General features: G+C 40.5%; 1 protein-coding gene across 4 annotated transcripts in view; it reads left to right on the top strand.

Moving 5' to 3' along the window:
• Positions 1-14,938, top strand: part of UBE2K (ubiquitin conjugating enzyme E2 K) — a 43,033-nt gene that overhangs the window by 4,813 nt on the left and 23,282 nt on the right. The window contains exon 3 of one of the 4 annotated variants that reach the window (XM_027794988.2): positions 2,815-2,854. The exons of the other annotated variants lie outside the window; for them this stretch is intronic. Coding sequence (XP_027650789.1) covers positions 2,815-2,854 — 40 coding nt within the window. The remainder of the gene's footprint in view (positions 1-2,814; positions 2,855-14,938) is intronic. 4 annotated transcript variants of the gene reach the window in all.

The following is a 14,938-nucleotide window of genomic DNA, read 5'->3' as shown; positions in this document are numbered from 1 at the left end:
TACCACGTCTCTTAAGCTTTTAGAGTTCTAGTGAGTGGCTCTGGTCTTTGCTTTTATCATTGCCCGTAGTGGTCTTATGATTTGTGTGAATTCATAGTAAGAAGCTAAGTGGCTTCCCTGAAATTTTCTTGCTTTTTGGAAAAGCCATAAGCACTTAATCTTCAGGCTCAGAAAAACTTCATTACATTGTCTTGTTTATATTTAAGCAGTCTTGGGTGCTGGAAGTTGAATTGATGAAGATGGAAACTTTTTATTAGTAATTGTGCCCTAGTGTTACTGGAAGGGACTGCTGGAAATTGTGGATGCTTGTTTTTTTTTCCCATCTATCATGTAGAACCAGTGCAGATGTATAAGAATGAGATGTCTTCTGTTGTGGCTCCTGAGTTGGCAACAGATTTTTTAAATTTTTTTTAAGTGTCCATTTTCTGCTGATACATGTGCTTAACTTTTGATTTGTAAGAATGGTCTCATTGAAGTAAGTAGAGGTTTAGTGAGTACAGTTGGGACTGTTAGTGCGAATAAAGCTGGAACATGCCTAGTATGCATGCTTTTAAAGGCGTAAAGTTAAAAAAGGTGTGAAGATAAACTTTTAAACTGACATTATTATATTGGTACCGATATAATAATGTTCTGCCTCTTAGAATGCTTGCATATGATAAAAAAGTGGTGGTGGGGTGTCAGTGCATTGGAGTGCAGGGCTGCTGTGCAAGGGGATCTTAGTAGGCTGGAGAAATGAATGAGCTGGTGGGAACCTTTTGAAGTTCAACAGAGGTATATACCAAGTCCTGCATCTGTGAGGAAGTAATGCCATGCATCGTCAGTACATACAGACTTGGAGACTGTCTGGAAACAACAGACTAACAGAAAAAGACCTGTGTGACCTAGTGGAGAGCAAGTGGAATATGATTCAGCAGTGCTTCTGTAGCAAAGCAGCCCAATCATGTACTGGGTTGCGTTAGGAAAAATGTAGTCAGTGGGTTGCGAGAAGTGATTCTTCACCTTTATTCCATGCTTATGAGATTGTATCTGGTGTACTGTGTCCCAATTCTGGGCTTTGCAGTGTAGGACATTGATATACGGGAGTGAGCTCAGCAGAACACCAGGTGGGTTAACAGGCTGCAGCCTGTGATGTGTGAGGAGAGGGTGAGAGAACTGAAGTTGTTGAGAGAACTGTTCAAAGGGACATCTTACTGTCATCCATAAATACCTATGAGAGGCTCTGGAGAAGAGCCAGGCTTGTCTCAGAAGTGTACAAGGACAGCATGAGAGGCAACAGACACAAGCTCGAATGTAGAAAACTCTGACTAGACACTGGAAAAAAAATTACAATGATAGTAGTCAAACATTTAAACAGGTTGACCAGTGAGACTGTGGAATCTCTATCCATGGAGATGTTCAAAACTCAACAAATTCTTGAGCAACCTGCTCTTATTGGACCCACTTTGAACAGGAGGTGGGACTAGAGGCCACCTGTTGTCTCTTCCTACATTATTCTGTATTTCTAGCACAAGTCTGTTTAATTACTGCGTTTTTTCTGCTTGTGAAAGAAAATGTACAGAGGCTCCAACTCTATTGCCATACCTGGCAAAACTTTCCCCTGTAAACAAACCGAAGAATTTTAATTTCAGTTCAGAGGTTTCTGCTATTATAAAACAATAGTGAATCCTCTTCCTCTTCAAATCAGAGACTGGGTTTTTCTGGTAAATGCAAAGCTGTCAGGGTTTTTAGGTTGAACAGGTTCTGGGTTGGAACTCTGAAGGTAGGACAAATATGAGATCCATAATGCTTCTTTAATTTGTATTTCTCTGAAATATGAAGATTACCTTAACTTTAAAGTAGTTGTGAGATGGTTTGTACATTGCCAAAAAGAATTTTATCTACTACATATTTCAAGCCATGCCTACGATCTTAGGCAAGACAAGGTTTAGACCCTGTAATTGTGTGAAAAGGATACTGAAACACCATTACTGTGCACCTTTGGTTTTCTTAGTTCTGTTTATGATGTGTTTGGTTATATCTTCTAGATTGTACTGGAAAGTAATGCAGAATGCATCTGTAGATCTTTGTCTTCAAATGAGTTTGTCCAAAAGTCACTATTTTGGTAATTAAAGAATAGTTGGTTCAAAAGGAAATGCATTTTCTAGGCACTTCTAAGAAAACTGCTTATTGTTCTTCCTTCTGACGTGGTCTTTCTGACTTGTAGTTTTACACCTGTTTATCTGAACCATGTAGCTGTTTTTCAAATTCTATGAATATAATATCATTGCACTTTTAAGACTGGTATTATGTAGATACTAATAAGTACTAGTATTATGAATATTATTTAAATCTGTGATTCAAAACACTTAACATATAATGTTAGTGATCATTTGATCAAACCTGTGAGTTGGCCAAGTATTGCTAGTGGGAATATTTGTGCAGGGAAGGCAAGAGCTATTGCTTATTCCTGTGCTTGGTTAATGGCATTTTTTTGTGTTAACGTGTGTCCAGTTGAATCCAGATTTCTAGTGGATAGTCTACTTGGCAGTTGTCAGAATCCCAAGGATTTTGGGAGTAAGTGGAAAATAGAAAAAAACTTGGTCTCTGTTGGAGTCAGGCTCACTTGGTTGGTTTTGGTAATCTCTTAAAAACGTGAGGAAATAGAGCAGTCGCTGGTTACAGGGCTGAGCTAGTCAGTTTAGGATTAGTGGTTAGGCTGCAGCTACCATATGGTACCCTCTGACCACAACTCTTTATGGACCTAAGGGACAGTAGGAATCAGCCAATCCTTTAATCTTCCCAGTCTCCCATTCATTTTTCTGTGCTTGTTTCCAGGAGTTTGGCTTTGATAGGAAAGAAGTGTACGAGTCCTAAGGTTAGTTCACTTTACTCAGTATGAAACTGAAATAAAGCTAACATTTCATCATAGTAAATTTTTGTAACTATAACTGCGAGAAAGTGCTGGTTAACAGTCTGACCTTGAGTTGTCTAATAGTCTTTCATTTGCATTAAACTTGTTAAAGTAGTGCAAGTACTTAGTGTAGTTATTAATTTATTCACCTGTTAAATGGTTTCTAGCTTGTTTCATAATCCTAGTAAGGATTTTTGTTATTACTGTACTTCATCACTTTTACACTAATAATTGCTGCTGGTATTACATAGTAAAAATGCTTTTGGTTAAACTTTATCTTTACTATGCAGGCTATCTTTTTATCTCTGACAAACGAGGTAAAACTTTGCTGCAATTTAGATAAGGAAAACAGGCAATTTAGTCCTCCTATGGCAGTATCTGAATTTTGAGAAATAGCATTCTGTAAGGTACTCCAGGGATGTAGTCCACTTTTGCACTCCTGTCTTACTTAGCAGTTCCCCTTCAGATTGTATCAGTATTAATACTTGTAATATTTGAATTGGGAGCACTTGAATATGCTTGCAATGAGTGTCTCATAAAATAGTATCTGCATAATAAATAAAATACTTCTGTGAGCAGCAAAAAATAACCTTTTAAGAGGGCCAGATCTGTGTCTGTTATTTTAGTTTGTTGCGAGATAATTGTATTAAGGTCATGGATGGGTCCTTTCTAGTCTTTGAAGTCTCCACACAGGAGAACAATGTTGTGAATATGCCTGACTACAGAAGAAGCTTCATTCAGCACTTACGCTTTATTGGATGCCATAAAGCTCAGTCAGTCGTATGGTGTAACTCCAGTTTGGCTATGCTTATGTCTAAGAGAGCTGAGCTCATACTGCCTATCATTCTTCTGTTGCGATGCTAATAGGGGCTATCCTTTAGGAAGCTAATTTGTGTTCATTATTTCATTGTTTCTATTCATTATTAGCCAGTAAGATCAACAGTTCATTGGGAAAGACTAATGAACTAGTGATTGTATAAGTCTAGTTACTTTCCAAAGTCAAGGTTTAAGGTGACATGACTTCAGATTCTAAAATAAATTTGTGCAGTGTTTTATGAAGGGGAGAGCCAAACCCACAAATGCATTAGTCTGTTTTACTTAAATAGGTAGTTAGTTCAAGCCAAATATATATTGCTTTTTATTTTTAGGTGAAAGTGAACTGTGAGAAGGGGTTTTTTTTAGGTTTTTGCTATGTTAGGATATATGTAAACAGGAGGCTATTCTGAAACAATGTAGCTGTGGTAGTTGCAAATCATGATACCTGTGCTGTATTTGCTCCCTTTCTGCAAACTCTTAGAGCCTTCAGGGTGTTTAGGTAAGCCCTTCCACTTTGGAATAAGGGTGTCCATATGGGAAGCTAGTACAGAAAAAGTGTTCTGAGCTATTTCTGCAAGTCTTCAAATGCTGGGACTGCAAGTGAATTAGCATAATCAATTTAAAATGAGCTGAATCCTGTGATTCCTTTTATATGTAGAATTACTAGCAACCTCAGTAGGGTAGACTTGGAGAATTGACTGCAGAGTCTGCATCAAGTTGGTTTTGTGTGTTTATGTAGAATGACTAACTCAAAGTATGCTTTAATAATCAGTTTGAACCATACTTTATCTGCAGGGGTTTTCGGTTGGTTTGAATCAGACAAACTGCAAAAAAAGATAAGAAAAATGCATCTTGCATTTCTGCAAAATTTCTTGTTCATTTAGGCTTTCCTGAATAGGGTTACCCAGAACCTGAGTCCCTTGCACTGTGCCCATGCTGATGTGGAGTATCTCTAGTGGCACTCAGATTAGGGTCAGGCACCTGCTGCCCATGATTAATGCCCCTAGGTACTGTAAATATCTTGCATGGTTAGACATAGCCTATGACTGTGTAGGAGCCCTTACGCCACTATGGCAGTGTAAGACTGCTGTTATATACACAGCTTTCATGGCATAGCTTTACCAGTTTAACCACTCTATCCCTTGGTGAGACAAGCAATGATTGTATAACTGCACTTAGGGCTTATGCCAGCATACCTCTGTCAGTTACATCTCAGCGTGTCTGTGACTGGCGCAGTGATTTTGTCAGAAATAGTTTAGACAGACACTAGAGCTGAAGTTTCAAAATTCTTTTAAGTTGTCCTAAGGCAGTGCCGAGAAGCAGTGTCACACTCCTGCAGCCTGGTCTCCTCACTTTGGTGCTTCTTCTCTTACTTGCAATATGTGTGGTGAATCAGGTTGGGGAATTGGGTTGAAATGAAAGAACTAAGGTAGTTTTACTTCCTATGTTTGCTGTGCAGTTGTATGAATGCTTGCACAAAATCCTGCCCCCTCCTTTATGTTAGTTCTGCCAGGCGCGGGAGGAAAGTAGGACGTTGACAGCTGTTACATTGGCTTAAGTTGCTGTGGAAGTACAGTCTCCTATGTTTTTTGGTAGTGACGTTTTAACGGCTGAACGTTAGCAAGAATAGGTTTTTAGATACCTTAAATAAAAAAGTTTTACTAAAACTCAGTGATGCTCCAGGTCTAACTCTTGCAAAATGAAGAAAGTTTTAATATTTGAGATGTCCTGTGTTCTGACAGGAAGAAACCAAACCCTCTCAGTACTTTTCTTGTATGTAAACATGTGTAGTGATAGAGAATTTTAAGGTTGGTGCATGTTTCATCTCTTACTAAGATATTCTAAAGAATCTTAGCAAGATGTATTAAATGAAAAAATTGGTATGCAAAAATAATCTGACATATTTTTAATAAAACATGCATAACTAGAAAACATACATTATGATAATGTATAATACAGTGAGGTGAAATAGAATGTGAAATATGGAAGAACTTAAAGACTGAAGTTGATAGTAGGGTCAAAGAATGTGAGAGCCTTTTAAGAAAACGCATTTCTTTGTATTGACCTTTTGGTATCTAGGAAAACTGCTCTTTTATGTGCTTTAGACAGATTTGTTTCCTTTCTTCTCCTTGCCCTGCCCCAAATATTTGATGGTTCCACAAATGAGCGTTGCTCTATGTTTTGATGGTCAGCAAGAACGCTGTCTTTAAAAAAAGCAAATGTGATCTGCTGATCTCAACTGATGGTGCAGTGCATATATTTCACAGCCACGACTGTGGCAATTATATGACATTTCTGCTTCTCTTCTTAATAAAAAGCTCAGGCTCTGGAGACGCGCTTGATTCTGGCTTTTAAGCTGGAGTGCGTCCTGCACTTTGCTTCCTAGTAAAGTGATATATCCTGCCTTTTTGCTTTTTCCTGTTTATTGCAAAAGGGTGAGCTAAGTGGATGCCATGTACTTATCCTGAACTGCTTTGGGGTAGCAAAGGGTTAAGAAGGTGGAGTGTTAGTTTGAAAAGAAGTAAGGCCATGGAGATGAGCGGAGAGGCTGGTAGTGGACTTAAACAGTAGCCTAAGAGGTGAGCTTTTGTTAGGATGGACCTTTCTGGCATACCAGTGAAGGGGAGAGAGCTGAATCACTTGGACTAAGTTGAGAGGGTTAAAAATAAGGTGATAATTATGACAAAACAAAATTTCTTTGAATAATTATCCACGTATTTGCAAAGGGTTAATAAATAGGATAAGAATGAACTTAGTCTTGATGTTTAAGTTACTAATTTGAGTAATTGTTTAATGTAGTAAACTGCTGCTGAAAGGTTGGTGTTTTCTGCTCAACACTTATGTTGACTCAGAGTACTCATGGTCTTTGGCAAAAACCGAGTTCTGTTGATTTCATTATGCTAGCAAATTAACTTTTTCTGTAACTCACTTGAGATATATTCATGCCAGATTTTGGTATAGAGTAGGACTGTTGTGGTAGAATATAAAATGGGGGGAAGGTAAGAAGAGATTTAGAAGACACTAGTAACTTAATAGTACCACAGTTTAATTTCACTAGCATGGTTTCAGACCAGGGTGAAGTGTTTTTTACTTAATTTAGCTTATTAAATATTGATCCTTAATAGCATCAGTATAAAATGTTTGGATGTTCAAAGTACCTACTTTACATTTGTAAATTGTAGCTGTATTAAAGTGGTAACAAAATTTTGGCTATATTTTAGGGAGGTTAAAAAGTGTTTATTGCCCATTTGTCTCATAAAGGAATCAATTAAAAATTCTGTCAGAACAATGAATAAAAAAGTAATATTTTTTTCCTTGGTGTGGCTGGGAAATAATTAGTGATAGAAAACATCAGCTTTTAAACACATGGCCTCCCTTGCAAACTAGTGGACTTTGTCCTTGGTTCAGAAAGATCTGGAGAACTTTTTCAAAAGAATTCCTTAGTCTTTGCTGAAAACTTGGCATGTACATTTGTGGTGGTTTGACCTGACCCTTGATGAATGCCAGGTGCCCACCAAAGCCCCTCTATCACTCGCTTCCTCAACTGGACAGGGGAGAGAAAATATGATGGAAGGCTCGTGGGTCAAGATAGGGACAGGGAGATCACTTGGCACTAAGTAACAGTCACAGGCAAAACATATTCGGCTTGGGGAAATTAGTTTAATTTATTACCGTTCCAGTCGGGGAAAAAACACCTTCCCCTCACCCCTCCCTTCTTCCTGGGCTTAACTCAATTCCCAATTTCTCCACCTCCTCCGCTGGAGCAGCACAGAGGGATGGGGAATGGGGGTTACAGTCAGTTCATCACATGTTGCTTCTGCTGCTCCTTCCTCCTCACACTGTTCCCCCACTCCAGTGTGGGGTCCCTCCCATGGGAGACAGTTACTTCTCCATGAGCTTCTCCACGTGAGTCCTTCCCACAGGCTGCGGTTCTTCACACACTGCTCCAGTGTGGGTCCTTTCTACGGGGTGCAGTCCTTCAGGAACAGACTGCTCCAGCGGGGGTCTCCCATGGGGTCACAGGTTCTGCCAGCAATGCTGCTCCAGGCTGGGCTCCTCTCTCCATGGGGCCACAGGTCCTGCCAGGAGCCTGCTCCAGCGCGGGCTTCCCACCGTGTCACAGCCTGCTTCAGGTACCCACCTGCTCTGGGGTGGGTCCCTCCCCGGGCTGCAGGTGGGTATCTGCTCCACCGTTAGCCTCCATGGGCTGAGGGGCACAGCCTGCCCCGCCGTGGGCTTCACCATGGGCTGCTGGGGAACCCCTGCTCTGGCACCTGGAGTCGCCCCTGCCCTCCTGCACTGAGCTGGGGGCTGCAGGGCTGTTTCTCTCACATGGTCTCACTCCTCTTTCCTGCAGGTGCAGATATTTTTTCTTTCTCTCCCCCCCCCCCACCCCCCCCTTTAATATGCTATCCCAGAGGGGCTACCACTGTCACTGATGGGCTTGGCCTTGGCGGTGGAGGATCTGCCTTGGAGCCAGCTGGCACTGGCTCTGTTGGGCATGGGGGGAAGCTTCTGGCATCTTCTCACGGAAGCCACCTTTATAGCCCCCTTGCTACGAAAACCTTGCCATGTAAACCCGCTACAAAGTTCTTCTAACATTTTTGTTGCTTCTTAAAACTGTTTTTCTTCCTGTGTTAGTTGCTAGTCTTAAAGCCCTCAATGGTTACAGAGTTTTAATATTTAGCTGCTCTTACTGCAGCTGGGCTTGTTTATCTGTATGTATCATTTGTCAGTTATGATTGTCTTTTCAGGTCAGGGTTTTTCTGTTGGATTTTGACTGGTTTTTTGTATACATATGTTTCTAGAGTTTTCTATGAGTTATTTTCTGTAAACCCAAGGTAAATTAACAGAAAACAGCAGTACCTTGGTACAGACTGTTCCCCTTAAGATGGAGGAAAATCACGTTATAGGACCTATAAAATCAACAGCTGTAGATAGTGAATTGCTGTGGTGAATAGCAGGATTTTGTGGGTGGTTTTGCTTTTGGTTTTTTTTGTTTTTGCATGCACAGAGTTATTCAAAAGTGACCATTGGGTTTTAAATTCAAAATCTAATTCTATTTAAACTAGGGTGGTTTTTTTGGTATAGTGTGTGGTGTTTTTTGTTTTTATAAATCTTTGTTTACCATCTTGGCATTTATACCCAAAGATACTTGATAGGAATTTTTGCACGTGGCATCTGAATGTGTAAGGTGAGACAGATACACTTAGAACGTACAAGTAATAATTAATTTTGACACTACTTTATTCTTTTTAAGAAAGTAATGTGCTGAATCAAAGCTATTAATACTGCTAATAAACATAATTTCTTTCCTTTTTTTTTTTCTGACCACAACAGTGTAAACCATGGTATAGATGCTAATGGATGTGTAGTGGAGAATTTGGCCTGTTAAATTTCTTTAGAGAAATATTATGATGCAGGGATCAAAGGTCTAATGTTAAGATAATGTTGTGGGGGGATAAGTAGAGCTGATTAGTTCTCCAATAACCTTACTTGAAATTTCTTTTTTGTAAGTCCTCATCATCTGGTTTTAAGTTTATAATGTGTTTTGCAGCTATGGATGACACAGAAGTGTGAAGGACTTTTGGGGTTTGGGGGTTTCATTTTTTTCCTTCTGCTTGAGGAGGTTCAACATAGATGTAAAAAACTGCTGACTATGTAATAATAATAATAAAAAAATTAGAAATGTGTTACTCCTGCATTTTTTGTTAAATGTACCGGTATCTATCCATACGTTGCCAGCTCTGATAATAGGCATTTTTATGCTGATTACTTGATGTTAACTTTTTTCTGACAGCTTACTTATCAAAATAACTGGAATTTGGAGGCTTTTTAGCATAAAAAAATTCCAATGCACCTGTAATTCCTACTTAGTCATTTCATGTACCTTCAGTCTTCATGAAGTAGATTTATCTCAAGATAGAACTTGGAATATGTAATTTTTTTTTAATGTAGTAAGTAGTATTTTATATGTGGAAAACAAATGTTTAGAACAACAGTGCAGTTTTTATGATCGTGTCTTAATGTGCTCCTGTGGTGTTGATATGTTACAGTTTTGTGTTGGCTCTCTTCTAGCTTTTTATTTTCTGTGAAGGAAAACTTTGATTTTTTCAGTGTGGGAGGTACTGGACTAGAGAAGAGAATAACAAGCCGTGACTGACACATAAGTAAAAGGGTTTTTTAAAAGGCAGTTGGAGAAGAGAGGAGGCAATGGTATGGAAGGTTCAGGAGGAAGGGTGAATGAACTGCAGAAAGGCGGTAGGCCTCTCTGAGGGACTTTGTGTTAAGGCCTGTAGATTATGGTGAATAAAAGTAACAGAAGAGCTTGTTGTCTGCTGAGACTAATATTACAAGGTCTGGAGCTGCTTTCTAAGAGGACTTCAGTAGAAGTGAAGGAGATGTGTTTGATAAAGTCGTAACAGTGGCAGAATTTACTGTTGGAAGTTTCTGGAGTGGGTTGTGTGTTCTGTACAAGGAAGATACAAAATGAGATAGTGTAATTCTGGATATTTTTTTTCAATGAGGAGGCAGGCAAAGACAAGTCAAAATACTATTGATCAGTAGCTACTGTGATAAATGTGATTGAATGTCCAGTCTTCAGGAGATGCTCACAGAATGACTCTTCATGAAGGATTGATTCATTTGGGTTTCTTTTTAGAGATAAGGCTTTTGTAATGGATGAAAGTGCCTTATATGAATTTTCCCCAACTTTTCTGCCTCATGCTTTTAGTTTAATCTCCATGCTTGTGTTTAATCTCCACAAGGCACAATAAAATCAGGTAGGCATGACTATAGCAGTGCAGAAAGAGTCTCAGCAGTTGGGATGATCTAAAAGATGACAAATCTTTTGACTAGACCCCTAGTGTGAAGCAGGGGATACATTTAAAAAGGAAAAAAAGGCTATGCATAATCTAACTGGAATATGAAAAAAGAAAGATGAGGGAATGTCATCGTGCATTATGTAATACTTTGCATTAACACTCCTTTTTTTTTTATATCAGTCTTGATCAAAATAATTTTCAGGTGTGATGGTGGGAAGTTCTGCTGGAGGTTCTGTAATGTTGGACTTGTAGATTCCTAGTAAAGGATTTTGGTGTCAGTGGAGTGTTTTCATGTTGGTGAGAAATACTACTGGGAATTGTATTGTTACAGAATTTGACTTCTTTTAAGATTACAGAAATAAACGCTGCTAGTGATGGCATGGCTCCTATTTCAGAAATTGCTAGCCCAGCCATTTAGTCAGCAAATTGTTACTGAATCAACAGGAGGTGATGCTATGTTAGACTTGGTATGGAAGCATAATGAGGTCTTAGTAGAAGAACTGCTTCTGGGAAAATCAACTTGTGAGGTCACAAGTTGATTCATAAATTCTGTGCTAAGATCATTGGTGTCAGAGGCACGCTTTTGGAGAACTCTGCTGTTGGTAATGTTTTTGAGACACTCAGGTGATTACTGTGGAGGCTGGGGATTTATTCTGTTAAAGCTGCTAAAATTAAGTAATTTTATCCTATGTGATCCTCATTAAGGGGAAATACTGTAGGAAGACACTCCAGATTTAATTGGATGAATAATCATTTCACTACAGTTAAATATTAGTTATTGCTCCAGGGATGAAGGAAAAAGCAAGAACTGGCAAGGTCAAGCTGAGTTGCACCTTGAAAAGTCTATCAGAATATCATGCAAAAGGTTTGTCAGCTACGTAAATAAAAAAATGCATTTGTTATGTGGAAGACATGGTAGAATTTAAGTATGAACCTGAAATTAATTTAATCTTTACACTGAAACAGTGTAATATAGCCTGCCATTTCCCCCCAAGGTTCTGTACAAAGAAAATAAGAGTGGGAGATAGCTATAGCTGTAGTCAAAAAAGCAGTCAACTCGAATGGAGGAACCAGGATCACTGACTCTTGAAAGAGACTGAGCTTAGCAACAGAGTTTTTGTTTGTTTGGGTTTTACCAGATTTGTGGAGTCAGGAAGGATTTGTTATGAAAAACAGCTCGTGTGGTACTAATTGAAATTGAATATGAAGGTGAATACCCAGGCTGTTACAACTGTGTGCAGGGCACTGAAGAAAAGTAAAATGCTAAGCAGAAAATTAAGCAAGCTGCAGCATGGGTTAACCATAGATTGTATCATTGAAATTAATCCCTTTTACTGTTGCTTCAGTCCTCAGGATGGAAAGTTAGGAGTTTATTTGCAAAGAACAACAACAACTGCTGTCAGCTTTGAGGTTACCAGGTGAAGTTGGCAGAGGGAGAGCAGGAGATCCAGAATAGACCTGCATTACTGGAGCAGGTAGTCTTGGTGACTCGTTAACTGTATTGGTTATAAGACTGATGTGCTACTTTGTGAGCTATGAGGTAATGCACAGGGACAGTACCTCTGAGGAAGCACAGTGCAGTCACTGAAGAGGCCAAAAGTTCCATAGGAAGCCTTGCTGGGACTTTGTCACTTCATCTAAGCCTTGTGTCACATTGCCACAGAAGATGGCAAATTTGATCTTAAGTTATGTTGCTTGTGATGTATTTTCAGTGAGTGCAACAGAGCGTTTGTGGCACTGATTCTGAAACGTTATCTTAACTTATGTAGGGCTAGTTAGGTGATTGTGGGATGTAAAAAAAAAAAAAAAAATAACCAGTGTGTCAGGATTAAAATTTCGGCTTGTTTAAAGCAAAATTAAATCTGAAAAGGGAGATCTGTATGAATACCATGTGTTTAGTGAGGGGAATAAATACTGGGTGCGAAGAAATTTGTTGAAGCTGGGACACAATGCTGTCACAGGTGGATGTAACTAGATTGTAACTTTACCTAAATTGTAGATTAGAAAGCTTGTACCGATTGTGAGGTTGTGGAATGAGCTGCCGGTTGGAATAGTGAGCGCAACAAACTTAAAAGGGGAGTTGGAAAACTTGCAAAAGGAATGTGTTCCCAGTGACTGAGTTTGGATTCAGTTTGGATTTCTTACAGTGCCTGGCTGTTGGTGGAGGCTGTCTTGCTGGGACAGTCTGTCCTGCTGCTGCTCAGTTTTATGGAAACAAAGCTTTGAAAGTGTTGTAGTTGCTCTCTGGTCAGACAACTTACATGAACAGTAGCATGAAAGGAAGTAAATCTGAAATACGTTAAACATAATTTCGTCTATTATATGGATAATTTCCTTTCTCTGATGTCTTAGCTATTGTCATGAAGGACAACACAAGATCTGATGCTGAACTTAAAACAAAAAGCTAAAATTAGTAAAACAGAACCATTACATTTAGTATTTATTAAACTGGCTGTTGATTTTGGAGGTGTGTGGTGCATTGTTAATTTGTAGCATGGTTGAATCTTTTTTTCTTTGAAGTGCAGTAGTTGGCCTCAACTATGCTGTTGCAGGTGCTGTCTCATTTGTGTGCGTTGAAGGATTTTTACCCAAGTTTAAGACAAATTTGTGTCACTATAGATGTAAAAAGCTCCCAGATCACCATTGGATTATGTGGTGGTTTGACCCTTGATGAATGCCAGGTGCCCACCAAAGCCCCTCTATCACTCGCTTCCTCAACTGGACAGGGGAGAGAAAATATGATGGAAGGCTCGTGGGTCAAGATAGGGACAGGGAGATCACTTGGCACTAAGTAACAGTCACAGGCAAAACATATTCGGCTTGGGGAAATTAGTTTAATTTATTACCGTTCCAGTCGGGGAAAAAACACCTTCCCCTCACCCCTCCCTTCTTCCTGGGCTTAACTCAATTCCCAATTTCTCCACCTCCTCCGCTGGAGCAGCACAGAGGGATGGGGAATGGGGGTTACAGTCAGTTCATCACGTGTTGCTTCTGCTGCTCCTTCCTCCTCACACTGTTCCCCCACTCCAGTGTGGGGTCCCTCCCATGGGAGACAGTTGCTTCTCCATGAGCTTCTCCACGTGAGTCCTTCCCACAGGCTGCGGTTCTTCACACACTGCTCCAGTGTGGGTCCTTTCTACGGGGTGCAGTCCTTCAGGAACAGACTGCTCCAGCGGGGGTCTCCCATGGGGTCACAGGTTCTGCCAGCAATGCTGCTCCAGGCTGGGCTCCTCTCTCCATGGGGCCACAGGTCCTGCCAGGAGCCTGCTCCAGCGCGGGCTTCCCACCGTGTCACAGCCTGCTTCAGGTACCCACCTGCTCTGGGGTGGGTCCCTCCCCGGGCTGCAGGTGGGTATCTGCTCCACCGTTAGCCTCCATGGGCTGAGGGGCACAGCCTGCCCCGCCGTGGGCTTCACCATGGGCTGCTGGGGAACCCCTGCTCTGGCACCTGGAGTCGCCCCTGCCCTCCTGCACTGAGCTGGGGGCTGCAGGGCTGTTTCTCTCACATGGTCTCACTCCTCTTTCCTGCAGGTGCAGATATTTTTTCTTTCTCTCCCCCCCCCCACCCCCCCCTTTAATATGCTATCCCAGAGGGGCTACCACTGTCACTGATGGGCTTGGCCTTGGCGGTGGAGGATCTGCCTTGGAGCCAGCTGGCACTGGCTCTGTTGGGCATGGGGGGAAGCTTCTGGCATCTTCTCACGGAAGCCACCTTTATAGCCCCCCTTGCTACCAAAACCTTGCCATGTAAACCTGCTACAGATTAATTTAGTGGAACTTCTAATCGGGTAAATTAGTAGTTCATGAAGAAGTTCACTATCTTCTGCATGGTGAAACTTTACTTATTTGGGTTTTTTTATATCTGTGAGCATCTCTGGTAAGAAGAGCATCCTTGGTGTTGGTGGTAGCGGAGCCTGAATCTGTAGAACATTTACAGGAAGGAAATAGAGGTAATCTTCTAGCTGTTTTTCAGAGAATTGTGTCCCTCACAGTTCAGAGCATTGGTAGATACAAGAACCAGTTGATGGCAGCCATCAGCTTTATCAGACTTAACTTGTTTCTCATAACTGTCAGCAACCAGGTTTGCTCTGAGGGAGAAGTGCAGCTGCACAAGGCTCTTTGGTTTAGAACTAGTTGAAAGAGTTTTAATGGATCTGGGAAGATGCTGTGCATTCTTGGAAAAAAATAACATAGGATTCAGGAAATCTGTATTGCAGTCAGTTGAGCATGGTATACAGAAGTAGCAGAATGGACAAATCTGTAATTACTTACCTCTAAAACCTTTATGGTATCTTTCTAGAAGGACATTTTGCTTTTCATCCCACCAAAAAAGTTACTGCCTGGAATTTCACTAATGCTGCTCTTTGGACCTGGAAAGCAAATTCAATGAAATGAGTAGCTCTGGCTA

The sequence above is a fragment of the Falco peregrinus genome, chromosome 2, assembly GCF_023634155.1.
Source record: "Falco peregrinus isolate bFalPer1 chromosome 2, bFalPer1.pri, whole genome shotgun sequence".
In the NCBI taxonomy this organism is placed as follows: Eukaryota; Metazoa; Chordata; class Aves; order Falconiformes; family Falconidae; genus Falco; species Falco peregrinus.
This window is presented reverse-complemented; position numbering and strand designations above follow the sequence as displayed.